This window comes from Mus pahari, chromosome X, assembly GCF_900095145.1.
Source record: "Mus pahari chromosome X, PAHARI_EIJ_v1.1, whole genome shotgun sequence".
Taxonomy (NCBI): domain Eukaryota; kingdom Metazoa; phylum Chordata; class Mammalia; order Rodentia; family Muridae; genus Mus; species Mus pahari.
Window position 1 is genome coordinate 1,763,531 of NC_034613.1, and position 19,294 is coordinate 1,782,824.

The 19,294-nt window shown below is 49.7% G+C and overlaps 3 protein-coding genes across 3 annotated transcripts in view; 1 reads left to right on the forward strand and 2 right to left on the reverse strand.

Annotated features, from left to right (window-relative positions):
* Positions 1-6,524, forward strand: part of Prickle3 (prickle planar cell polarity protein 3) — a 10,216-nt gene extending 3,692 nt beyond the window's left edge. Inside the window, exons 4-9 of the mRNA XM_021187689.1 lie at positions 2,161-2,274; positions 2,548-2,685; positions 3,629-3,832; positions 3,932-4,118; positions 4,920-5,219; positions 5,750-6,524. Of these exons, the coding sequence (XP_021043348.1) occupies positions 2,161-2,274; positions 2,548-2,685; positions 3,629-3,832; positions 3,932-4,118; positions 4,920-5,219; positions 5,750-6,366 (1,560 nt within the window). The 3' untranslated portion in view covers positions 6,367-6,524. The remainder of the gene's footprint in view (positions 1-2,160; positions 2,275-2,547; positions 2,686-3,628; positions 3,833-3,931; positions 4,119-4,919; positions 5,220-5,749) is intronic.
* A 64-nt stretch (positions 6,525-6,588) lies between these two features.
* Plp2 (proteolipid protein 2) lies at positions 6,589-9,835 on the reverse strand. Its single transcript, XM_021187691.1, has 5 exons — positions 9,589-9,835; positions 8,230-8,385; positions 8,030-8,125; positions 7,528-7,618; positions 6,589-7,149 (listed from the first exon to the last, which is right to left on the reverse strand). The coding sequence occupies exons 1-5, from the start codon at positions 9,682-9,684 to the stop codon at positions 7,130-7,132; spliced, it is 459 nt and encodes a 152-aa protein (XP_021043350.1). The 5' UTR covers positions 9,685-9,835; the 3' UTR covers positions 6,589-7,129.
* Positions 9,836-13,140: 3,305 nt separating this feature from the next.
* Positions 13,141-19,294, reverse strand: part of Magix (MAGI family member, X-linked) — a 6,553-nt gene continuing 399 nt past the window's right edge. The window contains exons 2-6 of the mRNA XM_021188494.1: positions 18,500-18,646; positions 15,926-16,008; positions 14,603-14,839; positions 14,344-14,512; positions 13,141-13,708 (exon numbers count right to left, since the gene is read on the reverse strand). Of these exons, the coding sequence (XP_021044153.1) occupies positions 13,416-13,708; positions 14,344-14,512; positions 14,603-14,839; positions 15,926-16,008; positions 18,500-18,646 (929 nt within the window). The 3' untranslated portion in view covers positions 13,141-13,415. The remainder of the gene's footprint in view (positions 13,709-14,343; positions 14,513-14,602; positions 14,840-15,925; positions 16,009-18,499; positions 18,647-19,294) is intronic.

Sequence of the window (19,294 nt, forward strand, 5' to 3'; positions counted from 1 at the left end):
CAGATTTCTGAGTTCGAGGCCAGCCTGGTCTACAGAGTGAGTTCCAGGACAGCCAGGGCTATACAGAGAAATCCTGTCTCGAAAAACCAAAAAAAGAAAAAAAAAAAAACTATCTTCGGTGAGTTAAATCCCAGAGTATGGGACTCTCAGAGGGAAGGCATGACTGTGCATCAGGTGGCATAAGGGATATGGAAGTTAAAAAAAAAGTTGAGGGAAGAAAGGGAGGGAGGCCAGATTTATAAATAGAGTGCCCAGGCAACCCCTATGTGAGCCACCCTGAAGGAGGTGAAGTGAGCCTTACAGATATCTGAAGTTGGCACAGTCCAGGCTAAGTAAGTAGAAGTGCCAAGGGACAGAGGCACAGTGTGCTTGGCACATCTGTGTGAAGAAATGTGAGGAGACCAGTGGGATAGGAGCAGAGTGGGCAAAGTGAGAGTGCCTGCAGGGGAGGGCAGAGGAACGGAACGAGGGGGTCATGGAGAGAACTTTGCTCTGAATGAGGCGAGAGGCTCGAGAGGACTGTGAAAAGAGGGACATGGCTCGTCTTCTTATATAACAGTATATCTGGCAGCTATAACAGCCTGTAGTAGCAAGGGTGGAATCAGGACTGCTGACTGGGAAGCTGTGTCAATAGTCGGGGTCACTTCTAAATGAGGCTTGTTTTTGGAAATCCACACAGGGCTAGGACTGCACTACCACTGAGCATGGGAAACCTCCCAACCTCAGTCCTAGATACATTGTCTTTTGTTGTTTTGGTAGGATACAGGGCTCTGTATCCCTTTATTAGACTGGAACTTACTATGTGACCCAGCGCAGCCTAGACTACATAACAAGTTCCAGACTTTAAGAAAAGAAATCGGGCCAGGCACATGGCTCGAATCCCAGCACTCAGGAGGTAGAGGCAGACAGATCCTTGAATGTTCGAGGCCAGCCTGATCTACAAAGCGAGTAACAGGATAGTAGCCAGAGCTACACAGAAAAACCCTAACTAGGAGAGAGAGGGGGAAGGGAGGGAGGGAGGGAGAGAGAGAGAGAGAGAGAGAGAGAGAGAGAGAGAGAGAGAGAGAGAGAGAGCTGGGGATTGAGAAGTAAAAGATAACTCTAAAGATAAATGAGTAAATGAAGTAGTATGAGAAAAGCCAGCTGGACAGTGGTGGTCCACACCTTTAATCCCAGCACTTGGGAAGCAGAGACAGGCAGGATCTCTGTGAGTTCGAGGCCAGCCTGGTCTACTACATAGTGAAACCCTGTCTGTCTTGAAAAACCTAAAAAGAAAAAAAAAAGAAAAAGAAAACCAAGCACAGTAGTGCATACCTGTAATCCCAGCCCTTAGAGACCAGGGCCAGCCTGATCTAAATTGCAAGGGCCAAACCAGCACGACCTAGATACTGAGACCCCCCCCCCATCTCAAAGAGGAAAGGTCAGGGAAGGAGAGATTTTTTTAAAGGCCGACCAAAAGCAAGTTTGAATAAGAGTTAGTGGTGCCAGTTACATAACCACGTTACCTAGGACCTGGGGAGAGGTCTCGGAGCTGTATTTTTGGCACCTTAGCCAACAGATAACCATTATTGCCAAGGTGAATGCAATTTCTAACAAAGTATATATAGACAGAGGCAAAGGGACCAAGGACTCAGCCCTATAACCATCCCATATTCAGGTGTCCACTAGTTGAGGAACAATAAAGAATGAGACGAGCAGCCAGTGAGGAAGAAGGAAGGAAGGAAGGAACCCGGGGCTTTGTGGTATTCTGGAGGCCCAAGGTAGAAACTGTTTTCAGGAAGCAAGAGTAATCAGCAGGGACCTGGACTAAGGATGCTCTAACCAATAAGGACTAAGATGAGAACAATGATTTTATTTTTTTACAGTGCAGACATCCCCAGTGACCTGAGTTGGGCCAAGATACAATGGGAGCAGAGGAAGCAGAATGGGCAGGAATCCTCAACCCTTTTGAGAAGTTTTGCTATAAAGGGAAGAAGGGAGCAGGGTTTGCCCTGCGGGTCCCTTCAACCATTCAGGAGTTTCGAGAAAGAGATTGGCTTCAGGAGAAGTGCCGTTCAGATGACTTTAATTTTCCCATAGAACCAGGGACCCATGACCTCGCTGTGTCCTAGCTCGTCCCTAACTGTAATTGTTTTCTCTCACCCTTTCACATCCTCCCAGGTTTATCAGTTTTTCAGTTGCCTTCCAGAGGACAAGGTCCCCTATGTCAACAGTCCTGGGGAGAAATACAGGATAAAACAGCTACTGCATCAGCTACCCCCACACGACAGTGAGGTGAGGAGGGGAGGAGGCTGGACGGGCATGCCAGGAGTGGGGTATGGCCTGGACAAATTCAGGGATAACTGATAAGAAATGGGCAAGGTCAGCTCGGGAAAGGCCCAGAGAAGCAGGAGCCAAAAGGGGAACATTTCCTTGACCAAACGTAGCTGAGTCTTGAGAGAAGAGATGAAGGATGGGTCTCACCAACGGGAGGCACCATATAGACAAAGGCCTAGAAGTAAACTCTGTAAGCGTGGATGATGTCCAAAGGACCCCTTCTCTCCCCAGGCACAGTACTGCACGGCCCTGGAAGAGGAAGAGAAGAAAGAGTTGCGGGCCTTCAGCCAGCAGAGGAAACGGGAGAATCTGGGACGGGCCACCGTTCGAATCTTCCCAGTGACCATTACTGGGGCCATCTGCGAGGAGGTGAGCTATAGAGGGGTCTCAGCAAGTGAAAGCTCTGAGGCCTACCACTTAACACCCAGTGGGGTGTCTCTAGAGCTGTCTGGTGAATATAATGTGTCCCTTAGATACCCCTATTGGGTCTAATTTGTCTAAGGCCTTGATTGACGGTTCTGTAGTTTCCTCTCTCCATGCAGAAGGCCAGGGACTGTCTCTTTTGCTCTTCTTGTGATCAAAACTTGTTCTTAAGATCTGATCCAAATAGCTGGGCCTTGTGGCTCACACGTGTAATCTCAACAATTTGGGAGGCTGAGGCAGAAGGATTGTCAAATTCAAGGGCATCCCACAGTAAGGCCATGTTTCAAAACAAAGAGCTCACTCACAAGCCTATCCCCCAACCATGCAAGTTAATAACAAATAATAATAGAAATAAACCGATGCATAGTGGCAGAGTCTGTATCCTGAGGGAGAACCCTCTACAGTTGATGGGATTTGTCCCCAAGGCCTTGCCTGGTGGGTGGGGGCCTGTCTTTAAAACTATTTGAGGTCCATTGGCTGAGACCTCTGTGGGGCGGAGACCATCTCTACAGCACCTCCACTGGGCGCAGCTTAATATTTGCCCCAGTCACCTAGAAAAAGGCTTGCCTGTAAGGCCACCCGTGATTGTTAAGTCTTGTCTTTATGATTTTCCCACAAGCAGAATCAATCGCTTATGTGCAATTGATTTATGAGTGGAAACTATCTCAGATTTATCCCATAGGAGATTCTGGTTGCTGGAGAATCAGGGGTTTAAGGCCAGCCACAGCTGTGTATTAAATTCAGAGCCAGCCTAGGCTACATGAGATCCCGTCATAAAAAAAATATATATACAAAGTTTCACCATGGGAGAGGCCAAGTTCTCACATGCTTGGCTGACCCCATCCATCTGACTCTCTTGGTGACTGTGGTGGCGTCTGTCATTTGGCAGTGTGGCAAGCAGATCGGCGGTGGGGACATTGCAGTCTTTGCCAGCCGCGCAGGCCTTGGTGCCTGTTGGCACCCTCAGTGCTTTGTGTGTACCACGTGCCAGGAGCTGCTGGTTGACCTCATCTACTTCTATCATGCTGGCAAGGTCTACTGTGGGCGCCATCATGCTGAGTGTCTGCGCCCTCGCTGCCAAGCGTGTGATGAGGTTCGTGCCTCCCTGGCCAGAGGTGGGAATGGAGGGTGGACCGAGCCAGAAGCGAGCTCTTCTGACAGTTCCCCCCACCCCGTGATCTGTGCCTTACAGATCATCTTCTCCCCTGAATGTACGGAGGCAGAGGGGCGACACTGGCACATGGGTCACTTCTGCTGTTTCGAGTGTGAAGCTTCGTTAGGAGGGCAGCGCTATGTCATGCGTCAGAGCCGCCCCCACTGCTGTGCCTGCTATGAGGCCCGCCATGCGGAATACTGTGATGGCTGTGGGGAACACATAGGTGGGTGAGAACGCTCTCTCTCTCTCTCTCTCTCTCTCTCTCTCTCTCTCTCTCTCTCTCTCTCTCTCTCCCTCCCTCCCTCCCTCCCTCCTCCCCACAAAGCTCCTTCTCCTCCTCCCTCCTTTCCTTTGATGCTGGAGATGGGACTCAGGGCCAGAACTTCCACCATGCCCAACAGATTTTCTACCACTGATCTATCCTCCCCAGCCTATGTCATGCTTTCTAAATCCCACTGACACATCAGCCGCCCCTACACACCTAAATGCACCTGCAGAGCACCTTCTGATTCCAGTACGCTAAAGGGAAACCTTTATCACCCAGAGCTATATTCTCTTCCTTTCCACCTTCCCCCCTCCCCCATCCTACCTTAAGTCCTGCCTTCTAGCACACCCTACCTTTTTGGACATCCTACCTTCTTCAACTGGTTTCTTTCCCACCAAATCCGGCTCCTCCCTAAGTCCCGCCCCCAACAGCCACGCCTCTTCCCAGTTCCAGCCTTCCATTTATTTGCCTTCTACCTAAAGCTGACTGGCACTCCTAATGGCCACGTGTTAGAGCTCAGTGCCCAGCTATGCTCGTCGTCGGAAAGAAAGAGAAAGTGCCATTGCCAAGAGATAAGGAAGATGAGGGCTAAATCTCACATTATCTGCTTTCTCCACAGAAAGGGCCCCTTCTGGAAGTGAGGAGAAAAGTCAGGGTCCCCTACTTCAAATCCCCCACCTCTTCCTAAGAAAGAGCCCACTTAGGTATGGTAGCCTAAGAGTGCTGCCTCAGTTTCCCCACGTGTGTTGGTCCTCACAGGCCTGGACCAGGGCCAGATGGCTTATGAGGGCCAACACTGGCACGCTTCAGATCGCTGCTTCTGCTGCAGCCGTTGCGGTCGACCTCTGCTGGGCCGCCCTTTCCTGCCACGCCGAGGCCTGATCTTCTGCTCACGAGCCTGCAGCCTTGGGTCCGAGACCACTGCTCCAGGGCCCGGCCGACGCAGCTGGAGCGCCGGCACCGTCACCGCACCGCTCACAGCTTCTACAGCTTCTTTCTCAGCTACAGAGGGGACATCAGAGACAACCAGCAAAGGCACCTGTGCCAAGGCAGAGCCTGGTGAGCCCCACCTCCACCAGGTCTTTCCTGGGCTGCCCGGTCTTGTCCTGTAGCATGTCTCTAGATAGCTGAGCCCATATTTCTCCATAGTCTCTTGTCCTGACTCCACCTTTCTGCTGACCCTAGTCCACCCTGTGCCTGCACAGAGCCTTTACACACCTCAACTTATCCCATCTTGAGTCAAAGTAATTCCCTCACTTCAGGTAACTGGTCACCCTCTACCCACTACACCCAGGCTTCCCCTTCGTTCAATCTCCACCCAAATCTACTCCAGCCCTCGATAATGCTTCTGGCCAACCCATCTGCCTATTTCCTGGCCAAACCTTCCCTACTCATGCTAATTACTCCCTACCCTTCTCCCCCCCCCCCCAAGGCATGAAGCAAGAATCAAACTTTGGGGTATCCAGTGTCTGACCTGCCCCACTTCCTAGTCCTAGTAGAGGAAGAAGACATTCCCAAATCTTTTTCTCAGATAAGGGCCAGACAGAACAAGCACATATCTGGTGTCTTCCATCTTTCCTTTTTCCTAGCTGCAGGCCCTGAAGAGCCCTCCCACTTTCTGAGAGGGGCCCCCCACCGCCATTCTATGCCTGAACTGGGACTCCGCAGTGCTCCTGAGCCACCTACAGAATCCCCTGGCCGTCCTGTCCTGCATCCAGATGATAACGCCTTTGGTCGCCAAAGTACGCCTCGTGTCAGTTTCCGAGACCCTCTGGTGTCTGAAGGAGGTCCACGAAGGACCCTTAGTGCACCTCCAGCCCAGCGCCGAAGACCGCGAAGTCCCCCACCCAGGGCCCCCAGCTGCCACCACCACCACCATCGCCGCCGGCGCCAGCGGCACCGCCGCCGAGGGAGCCACCACCACCACCACCATCCTGGCAGACATGGCCACCATCGCTGTGACTTGGGATCAGGCTCAGATTCAGGATCATGTTCCAGCTCCCCCTCCAGCCCCAGTTCAGAGTCTTCTGAGGATGATGGCTTCTTCCTGGGGGAACGAATCCCACTGCCCCCTCACCTGTGCAGGCCCAGGACCACTCAGGACACCCCAACTGAAACCTTTAACTCCCCAGCCCAGCCGCTTGTCCAGGAGTCCCACCCTGTGATGCCTCGCCAGACCCGGGACAAAAATTGCATCGTGGCTTGAAGGAAGGCAACTTTAGAAGGAATTCTACCTTTCTAAAGTCAGTGTAAATGATGATTGTCCTAAACTAAATCATGGTCCCCTTCTGCACTCCGTCTTGTTTATATTAGCGAAGCAATGTAATAGTTGTTAAAGAAACAGGCCTGGCTTCTTTGATCCAATGGTTTTGCCTCAATTTCCCTCCTGATGCTAACATTCATTTCATCAAAAAAGTTAACTTATTCATTATAGACTTTAACAATATTTTTATTATTTAGCCCTTCACAGCTCACCCCACACAGAGAAAAAGGTTATTTGTAGTGGGTCACTCATTTTGTAGCTTATGTGGGGATATGGTTCAAGCAGATCTGATGTCGGCTGCTGGTATTGCAGAGCAAAGGGGAATCTAGGCATGCCCATAAAGGTGGCTACACCCAGGTGGGTTGATTGGCAGGCTGGAAGACAAAACTCCCAATAAAGGCACTTTTACAGGGATGCAGCTCAGTGGAGAATACTTGCCTAGTATGCACATGGCTCTAGGTTCAATCTCTTGTACCAGAAGCACTTTCAATAGGGTCAGAGAATTGGCTGGAGTGTTGTGGAAACCGGAGGAGGTATTGTTTTAGAGACAGGATCTCAGTGTGTAGCCCTGGCCTCAAACTCACAGGGATCCACCTGCCTCTGCCTCCTGAGAGCTTGGAGGAAAGGCGAGCACCACCACCGCCCGACAGGAGGAAGTTTTTGATGGAGGAGCTATTGACAGGTAGCAGAGACAGCTGAAAGATGATCACGGACCATCAGTGGGGTCTGCAGGAGGAAGAAAGCATCAATGAATCTAGATGCCCATTCATACAGACAGGAATGCTGACACACATTTCATGACACAAAAGACATTAAGAATCAATAAGGGACACGGTTGGCAGTCATATCTTTGCCTAGGTCCTTTTTCTTCAATTTTTTTGTTTTTTTTAAAAAAAAAAAAAAAACAGGTTCTTACTGCATACCTCTGGCTGTCCTGGAACTTACTATATTGACCAAGCTGGCCTTGAACTCACAGAGATCTGTCTCCAGAGTGCTGGGATTAAAGGTGTTTGTTACCACTGCTCAGCCCTTTTTCTTTGTTTCTGCTCTCAGTGTGCATACACACACACACACACACACACACACACACACACACACACTTACCAGTGGGGGCTGCTGTATGTCTTTGCTGCTTTAGAGGGAAGGTGATGTATGCATCGTAGCCAAAGAGCAACGTAGCAAGTAAGCCCAGTATCTGGATAGATAGGAGCGAAGAGACTGGATTAGGAGGCATTCCTACTCAGGCCCCATGTCTTTGTATCCACCTCCAGGGAGGGGCCCTTGTAGGTTAGTGACGCCAGTCTCATGCTGGGAAGCCTGGGAACCTCAGGTAAAGGTCAGAAGTCTGAATGCTTACTTACTACCTCCCCATGTCCCCAGTACCTCTCAGCACAGGTCAGCCACCCCCATTGCCCCATATGCAGAGGGCTTTGCTTCCTACTACAACTAGAGACAAAGTTCTAGCACAGGTTGACAAAGGGGGCTGCCTTTGCCTCTCACAAGATCTGTATCTGACAAGGGACAGTATTATTACACCAAATGATCATTGCTGCGGCCAGGCTTTGCCGTGTCCTGAAAGCTTTGGATCTGTTCCTTGGGCCCTTACCCCAGCGACAACTCTGGAGCTGCCTCTGCCTTCTACAAGGACAACAATGGAGGTGATCAGGTACAGGATGGTTGCTATGAGGGATCTGAAGAAGTCCTGTGAAGTGGACCGAGAAAAAGGTGACCTCAGCACCCAGAGCTGCTGACCAATCCAACGTCCCAACCCCTGCCCAGCCTCGGCACTGCCGGCCCCTTTCTCACAGTCCAAGGCCAGTTGATGAATGATATCTTGGAGTGCAGGTCACACATGTAGAAGACAAATAAGATAGCAGCAAAGATCATCTCAATCACCGACAGGGAGGAGTAGGCCGATGTTGTAGATGCACTGAAGCAAATCAGAATCACCAGGCACAGTATCTGAGAGGGGAACAATGGACCTCAATCAGCCACGGCTTAAAAGCAATGGTTTAAATTAGAAAAGAGGAATCTCAGGCCTAAATATCCGTGGGGGGGGTGGGGGGAAGGAAATCTACTTTCCAAGAGGTAGCTCCGTGGCTGAGTATTTGCATAACATATGCAAGGCCCTAGGTTGCACCCACTCTGTAGAGACCGTTGGGGAGGATGGGGAAGAGAAAAAAAAACAAAAACATTTTTCTCAAATAACTACCAGGAGTGAGAAAATGGCATCCGATAATTGTGAAACACCACTCGCATGCTCAGTGCTCTTCCAAGCATTGTCTAAGGGCTTTACAAGTCGTAGTCCACTTTATCATCACAAGAATCTAATGAGCTAGGTACACTGGCTTTACACACGAGGAAAGTGAGTCACAGAGAGGTTAAGTGGCTTGCCCAGGGTCACCCAGTAAGAAAAAAGCCGAATTATGTGCTTCAGTTCTCCTTTCCCTGAGGGGAGTGGCTCTGCCAGGTGTTTTGTGAGCGCTGGTGGCGCCAGCGCCCATGCCTTGAGGGGGAGGGACGTTCGGTTCCCCAGGCAACCCCTGGGGGGGGGGGGAGACTGACACTAGAAGGGCAGGGCTCCGTTAAAGGAACCGCACCTCTTTTATGAGTGACCCAAAGGCGGTGCCCACTTGGAGGGGGATGGAAAAACCAAGGCTCCCTATAACCATCCAAAGAGCTAAGGACCTCCCATCCAGTCCCAAATGGGCAAGGAAGAACTGGCGAAGTGTGGAACGCCCTACCCTAGAGGGGACTAGCTCTACCCCACCCCAACAGGCCCCGCCTTTAGGCGCAGTGCCAGCCCGCCAGCTAGTGCCCAGGCCAGCCACGCCCTGCCACGAGAGGCTCCCACTCCCCAGGACCCCTTCTCTCCGACCACTATGAGCCTACACCCACACACGCACCCATACACCCACAGCCCCCAACATTAGTTATAGATAACTCACCTCACCAGTGAACCACCAGCTCTCCACCCCTTCGCCCATGCCCCCACGGAACGCCCTACATCTTGGCTGGCTTCGACCCTTCTCCACAAACTCACCCACCTGCATCCCACTGCCAAGCAGCTGGACCACGTGCCTGCCTCAACCTCCACAGTCCCGTACAGAGTGGTCCAGCCTGCACACCCGGCCTCTACCCACCCTCCGGCCGGGGAACACTCACAATCTCAGCAAACAGGAGAATTCCCTTTTTGGTGCGCGAAAAGCTGGTGCAGGCTAACCAGCAGCCGGGGGCCGAGAGGCGCTCAGAATCCGCCATGGTGGTGTGCTGGAGTCCCTGGGACACAGAAGCTCTGCTTTCTGGCTCACGGGTTCGAGGTCGCTGCACACCCAGCCGTCTGTCCCGCCGTCTGGCCGGGAAGGGGGCCCCCGGGCAAAGGAGGGAATGAATCACCGCGCCTAGCTAAGCAGGCGGGGCCGGAGGGGGCCGGGCCAGGTGGAGGCCGCCCCGGAAGCCCCCTTTGCCCTGCGGCTGAAGACGATACGGGTCCCGCACACAGCCTTATCTTCAAGGTGCCTGGAAACTCCAGGTACCAGGAGCAAGACTATGTAGACCCTTCACTTTTCTTTCTTTCTCTTTCTTTCTTTCTTTCTTTCTTTCTTTCTTTCTTTCTTTCTTTCTTTCTTTCTTTCTTTCTTTCTTTCTTTCTTTNTCTTTCTTTCTCTTTCTTTCTTTCTTTCTTTCTTTCTTTCTTTCTTTCTTTCTTTCTTTCTTTCTTTCTTTCTTTCTTTCTTTCTTTCTTTTTAATGCAAAAGAGCTACCGAGTGAATCTGGCTTTGGAAGGGAGTGACTCGATTTTCTACTTTTGAACTTAGCCAAGAGTCCAAGAAGTAATAGTTTCCTTAGCTGGAAAAAATAAAAGGTGGCTGAGGCCCTGTTTAAACCCGAAATTCTCGAGGCCAGCTATGTTTCCTGAATTCGGAGTGCTCTGAATTTTAAAAAGTCTTCCCTTTGCATATAGAGCAGTGGTTCTCCACCTGTGAGGAAGGACCCCTTTGGGGGTCCAACGACCCTTTCACAGGGGTCACCTGAGATCATCAGAAAGCACAGATGTTTACACTGCAATTCCTAACATTAGCAAAAATGCAGTTATGAAGTGGCAACAAAAATAATGTCGTGGTCAGGAGTCCTACAGCATGTGGAACCGTATCAAAGGGTCACAGCATTAGGAAGGTTGAGAACCACTGCTTTGTATTACCTAACAGGCAGGGTCTGAGGTATTAAGACTTAATTTCCCCCGGATCTGGTGTAAATGTTCACGATAAGTGAGATGAATAAAAATTGAAAGGTATTCCTGACTGGGTCAGGTCAGGTTCTGTAGTCAACTGGTACCAAACTGGGATGGGAAGATGCAGTCAGTTCCCAGGGTTTGGGCAGTGGTGGTAACAGTGCTGCAGAGACTGAGTGGGAACCTGGTGATCGACCTGGTGGATACTATCAGTCAGCTTCAAACCTAGCCAGCCAGTATCCCGTGTTGGCCAATTCCAGGCAAGACTTCTTCGGCCTCGGGACTGGTCCTCAGTTTTCTGGTTCTGAGAAGAGAGGCCAAACCAGCTTTAGGGAAAGACTGAGGAAAGCACACATTTTTGCGGAGAGCTGGGCAAGGTAAGGGGATGCTCTTCGAGTATAATTTTGGGTACAAAAGTTGACATTTTGAGGTATGTTCCTGAGCAATTAATTAATTCCTCCTGGCTTTCGTCGTGTCTAACTCTGAGATATGTGTCTGGTTACCTGAAATCGGGACACCCCCCCCAACCCCAATGTGTTCTGTACATTGGTTTATACTCAAGTATAACGCAATCACTGAAAGGCTAGAATTCGCCCTAAGGTCCTGCCAGCCCCGCCCCAAACATAGTTCCCTTCCAAATTAAGAAAGGGGTTCCCTTTTACAGTCACCATTGTTGAGAGAATGCCTGAGTAATGGAAAGGTTGAAACATTTTCTCCAGTGTTGAGTGCCTGCATTCAAGCAGGGACAAATACCTGAACTTGTGGAACATGACAGGAACATGACAAACTTAGCTCTGGCCTCTGTACTTGCCGTTCTCATAACTATCGTGCCCTTCCCCCACAGCTTTGGCTTCATTTGGCTTCTGGTCTTTCAGGTTCCACTTCAAAAGCTGTGTCTGCAACCAGGCCAGCAGCCCACCACCCCTCCCACAGTGTAGCTGATCCTTTTTTCTTTGATGGTGTTTGAGACAGTCTCTCACTGGGTAGCCCAGCATGGCTTAGAACTCGCGATCCTCTTGTCTCAGAACATGGAGAACTTACAGGAATACACAATCTCCAGCCATAACCTTTTTATTATTATCATTTTTTTCTGTAACTATCACTTCTCTTGGAAGTTATCTTTTATGGATTCTTGTCATTCTTGTCTACTTTCACTATCCCGGCTCCCTGGAGTCACTGTAGAACTACTCTAGAGCAGGGTCGAGGTTCAACTGGGACTTGTCAAATACGGTTAAGATTATGAGGAAAGGCTTCCGAACCAAGCTTTAACTAATCCTGCTTTGAGCTCTCTCCCATCCAGTCTATTTGCGATCATTGGGCCTCGTTTTCCCCCTTTGGGAAATGATCTAATGCTGAGGAGGCATGTAAGTAGATGAAAATAAAAAAACCCATTAAAGCTAGTAGGGTAAAGCTAAGTAAATGGTGGCTGGGGTTACTATATTAGTCCCCTGGGTGTGACTGTTTAGGAACTGTGTACTAGAACCCTTTCTTGACTTCTGGGGAACCATACTCCCACTGTACTCTGAGTCACAAGTCACGACACACTAACACTTCAAGTGTTCACTTCGTTATACCTCAACTGCTAGCTGTCCCTGTTTGGATTGCAGTCTGCCCCACCCCACCCCCACTGCCACCTGAGTCTCAGGACCTGTCATTTCTCCCCTCCTCCCCCTGCATCCTCCTTATAGGGGGGAAAGTTGCCTGTTTAGACCACAACTTCCCTCTTTGGGGGATGGGATTGAGGATGCAGGATGTGGTTAGCAGCAAGGTGACTGGGCATTTGTGGCATTGGCCAGCGCCTGCTTTGTGGCTCTCTCGGTTGGAGTCCACTGTCCATATAAGCTTTGACAGTAGGATTCAACTCCCAGGGCGGAGGAAACTTTAGTCTCGCCTGGTGCAATTTGTCGCCGTCTAAGGAAAGGGGGAGGCGTGGCCCAAAGACTTCTAACAGCCCTTTTTAGCTTAGCCTACCCGAGGCGCTGACTCACACCTTCCCCGCTCTGTCTCCAAGTGGGGTCCAAGGCCCCAGCCTGAGCCCCTGGGATAGCAGTCTATTTGCCACAGTTAAAGCTAGTTTTTCCAAGCCGGAAGTGGGAGACCACAGACTCTGGGTGGAGGAAGGCGCCAGGATTCTAGATTTGCTATCTTGATGTCAGCTAAGGGTCTGAAGAATTCCATGCGGGAACCCTGAGCTTACTGGGACACTCCCACAACAGACCTACTTCTGCATTCCCCACATCACAAGCAATAATGTGCGTACTCCGAAAGTGAAATGAATGAATGAAGGGCAGGGATGAAGGGCAGGGATTAGCAAAGCAAACTGGGGAGCAAGCATAAGTAAAGACCCATCTGGAGGCATGAAGGATGTTGCACGTAGCTTTCGGGTGGTTTCGAAGGGACTTCATCGAAACCAGATCAAGCCACCCCTCCCTTCCAGGGTGGACTGGGAAACCTCACCCCGCCTAGAGCACCTAGCAAGTCAGAACTGGATCCAGCTATTTTATTACCTCCTGGCCGGGAAGGAACTAGGAGAAGCTGCGCGCACGCGGATGTGGGGGTGGTAGGGTGCGAGCGCTCTGGGCTCTGGGAGGGCCATACCACTGGCGTCTTGAAGGGGTGGGGACCACTCCACTGTGCAATGTGCAGTGGGAAGGTACTAAACCAAGTTAAAGCTCTAAGGGAAAAGCTTAGAGCCTGGCGGTCCGGCATGCTAGAACCTTATGGGATCTCACCTAGTGAGCACAGAGCTGTCTATTGGTGCTCAATGCCTCCGCCTTCCGGCTGCCATCTCCTGAACGAACTGCGCGCCCCCACCCCGAACCCCTAGAGCCCGCGAGAGCCGGTCCTCGCTCGGCACCAGCCAGGGCCCAGGGGTACCAGGGATACGGTCTTCCAGGTCTTCTGTGGGGTGCTCCACAACACGAACCATGTGGCCAATAGCCACTGCTTCTGGACTAGGTCCCGGACAGGTCTGGGTCTTGGGCCGGTGGCGAACTGGGGAAATGGTGCTGCGATACTCCATCACCCTGCTTCCCCTAGGATCTGGGCTGCGATCTGGAGATAGCAAGACTAGGGGTTAGATTGGGTGGTAGAATAGACAATGGAAATCGGGGCCTTAGCTAACTAAGAGTGACCAGAAAAGTCCTTAGAGACAATTCTCTTCAAGGCCTAAAGGTGTCACTCCATCACAAACCTCAACATCCCCGCCTCCAAATAAATACACCTCTTCAATCCAGGACATGCTCCACAGAAATCGTTGCCCAAAGGCAATCAAAGCCTGCTCTTGGCCTTTGAACCACGAAGCTTGTAAGTGTTCTGAATGTCTTCTCTCTCACCTCTCCTCCTTTGGCTCCCTGCTCTTTCAGTTACTGATCAGTTCTTAAACATTGGGGGGTGGGGGTGGGGGGCGGATCAGGTCTCTCCTATCACTGTGTGGGTCCTAGGGATCAAACTCAATGTCATCAGGCTTGGTGGCACACACCTTCATCTACTGAGCTCTCTTGCCAGCCCCCTTTATTTGTCTCTCACGAGTAAACTCCCTACTCTAAAAGAGTATCTGGGAGATGGAATCCACGGGGCTTCTCAGGTGGTTAGGCAACCTCTTTTTCCAGCCTTTCCACTCTCTGAGTCTCCCCTTCCCCTCTCTGAGCTCTGCCTGCCTCTCTTCTCTGGGAAATCCACCACCTCACCTGTCTTCTGATGGCCTCCAACCTCCTTGATCCTACTGCCATCCATCTCTTGAGGCCTTTGAAGTACGAGGCAAAGGCGGGGGCCTCCAGTTCGAATCCTCTCCACCACCTGGGCATGAGTAAGGCCCTGTGTTGACTGCCCATTGATATAGAGCACGAGGTCACCAGCCTGAAAGAACACAGGGCTGTATGAAGGGCAGATGGACACTGGACAAGGATAAGGACCACATCTATGAATGGACTGTTGCTTAGAGCTGACCTGCAAATGACCACATCTCTGTGCTGGCCCATCCTTCAGCAGTCCATGCACGGCCAATGGAGCATCCCCAGATACATTTCGGCCTCCACTTAAAGTGAGACCAAAGCCTGCCGGACCTCGGACCAGCTCCACAGAAAATCGGCCAGTGGCTTGGGGTAGTTTCAAAGCATAGCTTGCCTTATTCTGGCTTACTGGAAGTGGCTCCATACACGTACCTAGAGTCTCAGACCTTTGATGCTGGAAAAGGGGCAAGAGTATACATAAATTAGCTAGCTGGGTGTGTACCTTAGTCAGGATTATTATTGCTGAGATGAGACACCATGACCAAAGCAATTTGGGGAGGGGAGGATTTATTTGACTTATACTTCCACATCATAGTTTATCACCAAGATTGTCAGACCAGGAACTCAAGCAGGGCAGGAACCTGGAGGCAGGTCCCGATGCAGAATCCATGGAGAGTGCTGCTTGTTGGCCTGTTACCTATAGCTTGCTCAACCTGCTTTGTATTCTTTTTCTTTTCAAGACAGGGTTTCTCTGTGTAGCATTGGTCATCCTGGAACTAACTCTGTAGACCAGGCTGCTGTCAAACTCAGAAATCCACCTGCCTCTGCATCCTGATTACTGGGATTATAGGCATGCGCTACCATTGCCTAGTCAGTCTGCTTCCTTATAGAATCTAGGATCACTGGCCCAAGGAAGATACCATTCCAGTGGGCTGGGCCCTCCCCTATCAATCACTAAATGTCTTACAGCCGGATCTTATGGAAGCATTTTCTCAGTTGAGGTTCCTTCCTTTCAGATAACTCCAGCTTTTGTTAAGTTGACATAAGACCAGCCAGCACAAGTGACCCTCTGTCAACTTGACACACAAACACATCACACATTAAGCCACAGCCTTTCCTTTCTTATTTGTCCCCAAGATCTTAGATTAAAAACATGAAAAATCTTAAAAGTCCCGTGGTTATTACATATTCAAACACAGTAAACTTTCAGTCCCTTTAAAATATCCAAATTCTTTAAAAATCCCAAATCTCTTTTAAAATCTTGAATATGCAACCAGATCTTAGGGAGGCATTTTCTCGATTGATGTCCCTTCCTTTCAGATACTCTAGTTTATGTCAAGTTGACATATGACTGGCCAGCGCAGTGTAGGAAGTACATGCCTATAATTGTAGCACTGGCGAGTCTAAGGCAGAGAGAGCACCTTGAGTTTGAGGCTAGCCTAGTGGACCTATCAAGTTCCCACCAGCCTGGGCTACAGAGCATGCCCTGTCTAAAACTCAACAGAAGCAAAAGGTTAACACAGGACGTAGCATTGAGTACCTGGGGTCGATGTTTCACAAGAGTGGCATGAGGCAAGCGACTGTCTGTGACTTCTATATCCGCAGAATCCAGACCACTAACAGCTTAGATATGAAAGAGACAAAGAGAGGACATCAAAAGATGTGACATGGAAACCAACTCAGGACTCCTGGATTCACTTTTTAAATATTCTTTTTATTTTATGTGTATGGGTGTTTTGCTCACATGTATGTCTGTGTGCCACATGTGTACCTGATGTCAGATGCTCTGGAACTGGAATAACATTGTGAGCCACCGCGTGTGTGTGCTGGGCATTGGACCTGGTTCTTCTGTATGAGCAGCCAGTGCTCTTAACCATGCAACAATCTCTCTTCAGCTCCACCAGTTAACATTTCAATCTCACCTATTTGCCCACTTGGGCAACTCACACAGACTTGCCCACCATTACATTATTTAGGGACCACACTCCCATTCTCCTTCTCTAGCAATCTTTAAGGCTGAACATGCAGAAATAGCTGTCCTGGCTCCTTCTTAGGTACTCCTGTGCCATCCATGTGAACAGTCCTCCATATCTTCCTTCCAGATGTTAAGAACTCATAGGCTGCATGCATTACGTAACACCCGAAGTGTGACTGTAGCTTATTGGTAATGTGACTTGCTAGCATGTACCACATCCTGAATTTGGTCCCAGTACCCCAAGAGTTAAATAAATACAATATATTTTTAAAAGTAAGGCCTTCTAGGAAAATTGCCATTCCAAGATTTTTTTCCTGAGAATCTAGATCATAACCTTTAATTAGCCTGCAAAATTCACTTCACTTCTCACATGTGAACCAACAGCAGAAGACTAATCCCGGCATTCTAGAAGCTAAGGCAGGAGTATTGGCTCAAATTTGAGACCAATGTGGTCTCCATCATGAGACTTTGTCTCATGAAACAAAACAAGGGACTAGAGAGAGAGAGAGAGTTCAGCAGTTAAGAGTGCCTACTATTCCTGCTAAAGACCAGAGTTCAACTCCCAGCACACATGTGGCAGCTCACAACTGCCTGAAACTGGTAAATCTGATATACTCATGTGTATATACCTACCAACACACACACACACACACACACGAAAATAAATAAATCATGTGGTGGTGCATGCCTTTAATCCCAGCACTCAAAAGGCAGAGGCAGGTGGATCTTTGAGCTCTAGGCCAGCCTGGGTTACATAGTAAGTTCTTCGACAGTCAGGGCTACATAGAGGACCCAGTCTCTAAAATAAAATTAAGGGGTGGGGCAGGAAAAAATAAATAAAAATTATATCTTTCAACATACACATTCACACAAAACCAAGCAAACAAAAATCTGCCTCTAATGTATTCAGAGCTTCCACACTTTGACTGGCATTTCAGACTCACCATTTTTTAAAGATGTATTTATTTATGTATTTATTTTATGTATATGAGTACACTGTAGCTGTCTTGAGACACACCAGAAGAAGTCATGGGATCCCATTAAAGAGGGTTGTGAGCCACTGTGTGGTTGCTTGGAAACTGAACTCAGAACTTCTGGAAGAGCAGTCAGTGCTCTTAACCACTGAGCCATCTCTCCAGCCCTCAGACTCACCTTTTTACAAAGAAATCATTTCCTCTAAGAAAATGACATTTCCTCTCCTCTTTGGAAATGACATTTGGTACTATTTCACAGATGTATAAAATGTACTGAAATCAACCTTACATCCGTTATGCACTTTTTTTGTTTGTTTTTCAAGACAAGGTTTCTGTTGTAATCCTGGCTATCCTGGGACTTGCCCTGTAGACCAGGCTGGCCTCGAACTCACAGAGATCCTTCCACCTGCATCTACCACTCTTGAGTACTGGGATTAAAGTACTACTGCTCAACCTCATTATGTACATTTTTGGGTTTTTTGTTTGTTTGTTTGTTTGTTTTTTGAGACAGGGTTTCAAGACAGGTAATCCTGGCTGTCCTAGAACTCACTCTGTAGACCAGGCTGGCCTCGAACTCACAGAGATCCTTCCACCTGCATCTACCACTCTTGAGTACTGGGATTAAAGTACTACTGCTCAACCTCATTATGTACATTTTTGGGTTTTTTGTTTGTTTGTTTGTTTGTTTTTTGAGACAGGGTTTCAAGACAGGTAATCCTGGCTGTCCTAGAACTCACTCTGTAGACCAGGCTGGCCTCGAACTCAGAAATCCACCTGCCTCTGCCTCCCATGTGCTGGGATTAAAGGCGTGCACCACCACGCCCGGCTCCATTATGTACTCTTAATCTGCTCCCAATCCTGTTAACTATTCTTCCAAATTAGTCCCCCTCCTACACCTAGGTTTGTTTGTGTATGTGTTGCCGGTAGTTACAGCTACCAAGTGTTCAAGATTGCGAATGCCAAGTCGGAGCCGCGCTGACCTTAAAAACCATCCAGTACAGCACTTTTCACAAATGTTCTCAAACTCATCTATCGTAATAACCCTCTAGTTCACGAGGTCTCATTAGCTCTAAACCCTCCAGGCGGAATCACACTCTCTAACAGTCCTAGGGCTAGCTAGAAGCCCAGCCCCTCCTGCCCCGCCCTACCAAGTCCTCTTACCTACCCTCCGTGTGGCGCAGGCGCAATGTGGCGCCCGCCTTTCGTACTAGTGCTGTCAAGTCCGCTGCGGCTCGTGCCGCCAGGGGGCGCGCATCCAGCCGCTCCAGGAGCTGCCGAGCTCGGGGGCTCCCGGACCCCTGTAAGCCACCTCCTGCCCAGGAGAAGGAGACAAGTCATCTTGGACTTAGAGCGGTGGAGTCCCGACCTGAGCAATTCCTAAGTCCAAAGACCTAGAAATGCCCCTCCAGATATCTGGAGATCCCTGGTCACTAGTTCAGGAGTGCCTGACAGTCCCCTCCTCTCCTAGGACCCCCCCCCCCCGACCGCCGTGAGCGAGCGTATACATTGCCTGCTGCCTTACCCCATAAAGTCCCCGAAGGTAGCCATTTGACAGCAATAGACCTGAACACCTCTGAGCACTCAACAAATTTATTTGTTTGGAGCTCACCATACTGTCCCTAGTAACACTAAATGACAAACATTTTTCGCCATGTGTCCAGGGACCCTGCTTCTCCCACATAAACTTCTCCCTGCATACAGCCCTAAGTCCCCCAATTTCACCTTCAGTATACTAGTCAATCCCTGCTACTCCCAAGAGTTCCCTTAAAGGCCCAGTATCCCCTCAGGGTGCAAGCATCCCCAGATCCCCACCTCCTCAGATCCCCAGCCCACCCACCTAATTCCCTACACACCCTGCCTGCCTAGGACCAGCCAGTGCCTCCAGGTCCTTCTTCCTAGACTCATGACATAGGTCTCCTGAATCTGATGTGCTCCCCCCACCTCTCTCTCTCCCTCCCCA